Source organism: Rattus rattus, chromosome 2 (genome assembly GCF_011064425.1).
Source record: "Rattus rattus isolate New Zealand chromosome 2, Rrattus_CSIRO_v1, whole genome shotgun sequence".
Classification (NCBI taxonomy): Eukaryota; Metazoa; Chordata; class Mammalia; order Rodentia; family Muridae; genus Rattus; species Rattus rattus.
Window position 1 is genome coordinate 103,440,122 of NC_046155.1, and position 1,895 is coordinate 103,442,016.

At 40.7% G+C, this 1,895-nt stretch overlaps 1 protein-coding gene across 1 annotated transcript; it reads left to right on the forward strand.

The window, feature by feature from the left end:
- Positions 1–615: 615 nt before the first annotated feature.
- On the forward strand, positions 616–1,569 carry LOC116894099 (olfactory receptor 688-like). The gene has a single exon (XM_032895819.1). It carries the CDS (start codon positions 619–621, stop codon positions 1,567–1,569), a length of 951 nt encoding a protein of 316 aa, XP_032751710.1. The 5' UTR covers positions 616–618.
- Positions 1,570–1,895: the final 326 nt, after the last annotated feature.

Consider the following 1,895-nt stretch of genomic DNA (forward strand, 5'->3'; position numbering starts at 1 on the left):
AAAGAGGTATAATAATCATTTGATGAGAAAGCAGAACCTATAATTCACTATTAAAATAAATTTGGTTAAATACCTCTCATTAATAGAAAAATCAATTCCATGTAAATGAGTTGTGACATAAACCAAAGACTCAATTATTAACAATTAATAGTGCTTCTCACCTCAATATTGATAAAAATTTCCCATCACTGATTCTGTATATTATTCATTACAATAATACAATATACATGTTTTAAATATATATACTTATGCAGACATTCAACAGTCTGGAAAAACAACCATGAAGATGTTGGGGAAAAGATAACAAAAACAATCAATGTTTGGGTTTTTTGTTCTTTTTTTTTTTTTTTTTTTTTGTTCTTTTTTTTTTTTCGAGCTGGGGACCCAACCCAGGGCCTTGCGCTTCCTAGGCAAGCGCTCTACCGTGAGCTAAATCCCCAACCCCAGGGTTTTTTGTTCTTATCTGGAATTTTTCTAAAGGTCTTATTGAGAATTCATATCGTCAAATGACTGTATTGTGGGTGAGACATATAACACTACCTTAAACCTGGATAACAATAGTAATTTTCTATTTCACTCAATCTACAGACAGATGCCGAGAACCAGACACTCCATGAAATGGGTACTGCCCTGCATGAAACCAACAGCTCAGACTTCCACGTGACAGAATTCATTCTGCTGGGATTCCCAGGGATTCATGACTTCCAGCACTGGATCTCCTTGCCTATGGCTGTGCTTTACATTATAGCTCTTGGTGCCAATCTCCTTATCTTGATCACCATCTACTGTGAGCCGAGCCTGCATCAGCCAATGTACCAGTTTCTTGGCATCTTGGCTGCAGTAGATATTGGCTTGGCTACCACCAGTACCCCCAAGATCCTGGCCATCTTGTGGTTTGATGCCAAGACCATCAGCCTCCCTGAGTGTTTTGCTCAGATCTATGCAATCCATTCTTTTATGGGCATGGAGTCAGGCATCTTCCTGTGCATGGCAATAGATAGATACGTAGCCATTTGTTATCCCCTCAGGTATCCTTCCATAGTCACTGAAGCTTTTGTAATCAAAGCCACACTGACCATGCTGCTAAGGAACAGCCTGTTATCCATGCCAGTCCCTGTACTAGCTGCCCAGAGACAGTACTGCTCCAGAAATGAAATAGATCACTGCCTTTGCTCTAACTTGGGTGTTATTAGTCTGGCCTGTGATGATATCACAGTTAACAGGTTCTACCAGTTGGCCTTGGCCTGGATTATGGCTGGAAGTGACATGGTTATGGTCTGTGCATCCTATGCTTTGATTATTCGCTCAGTACTGAGGCTGAACTCCACTGAGGCAATATCTAAGGCCCTCAGTACCTGCAGCTCCCACCTCATCCTCATTTTGTTTTACTACACAGCTATTGTTATATTATCTGTCACTCACCTAGCAGGAAGAAGAGTTCCCCTCATCCCAGTTCTCCTCAATGTGATGCATATTGTCATCCCCCCATCTCTTAACCCAGTGGTATATGCTCTTAGGACACAGGAGCTGAAGGTAGCCTTCCAGAAGGTACTTGGCTTTAGTGAGTAGATGTCCAGGAAGTGAACTGTATGGGAAAGAACTCTGAAGGCAGTTTTGCAGGAAAAAGAAAGTAGACTTTAACCCCAAAACACATTGTTAAAATTTGGTCTCTCCCCATTTCTAGATCATTGACTCAAGCTCACAAACGGTGAGTAGTATATTCCATATATAAATTGTCCCTGATGCTTTTCATAAATGTTCCTTCCCACTTCCTAGGAGAGCCTATGATGCAGTACTGTTCTTTGTATGTTCTGCAGTGGCAATAGACTGGGAAACTTTCCCAATGTTGACTCGGAAGTTTAAACCTAAGATTTGAACTCAGATAGTATCTTAAA

Excerpts from the sequence above, each read along its gene's own strand:
- LOC116894099 (XM_032895819.1), top strand. The coding sequence starts at position 619 with ATGGGTACTGCCCTGCATGAAACCAACAGCTCAGACTTCCACGTGACA.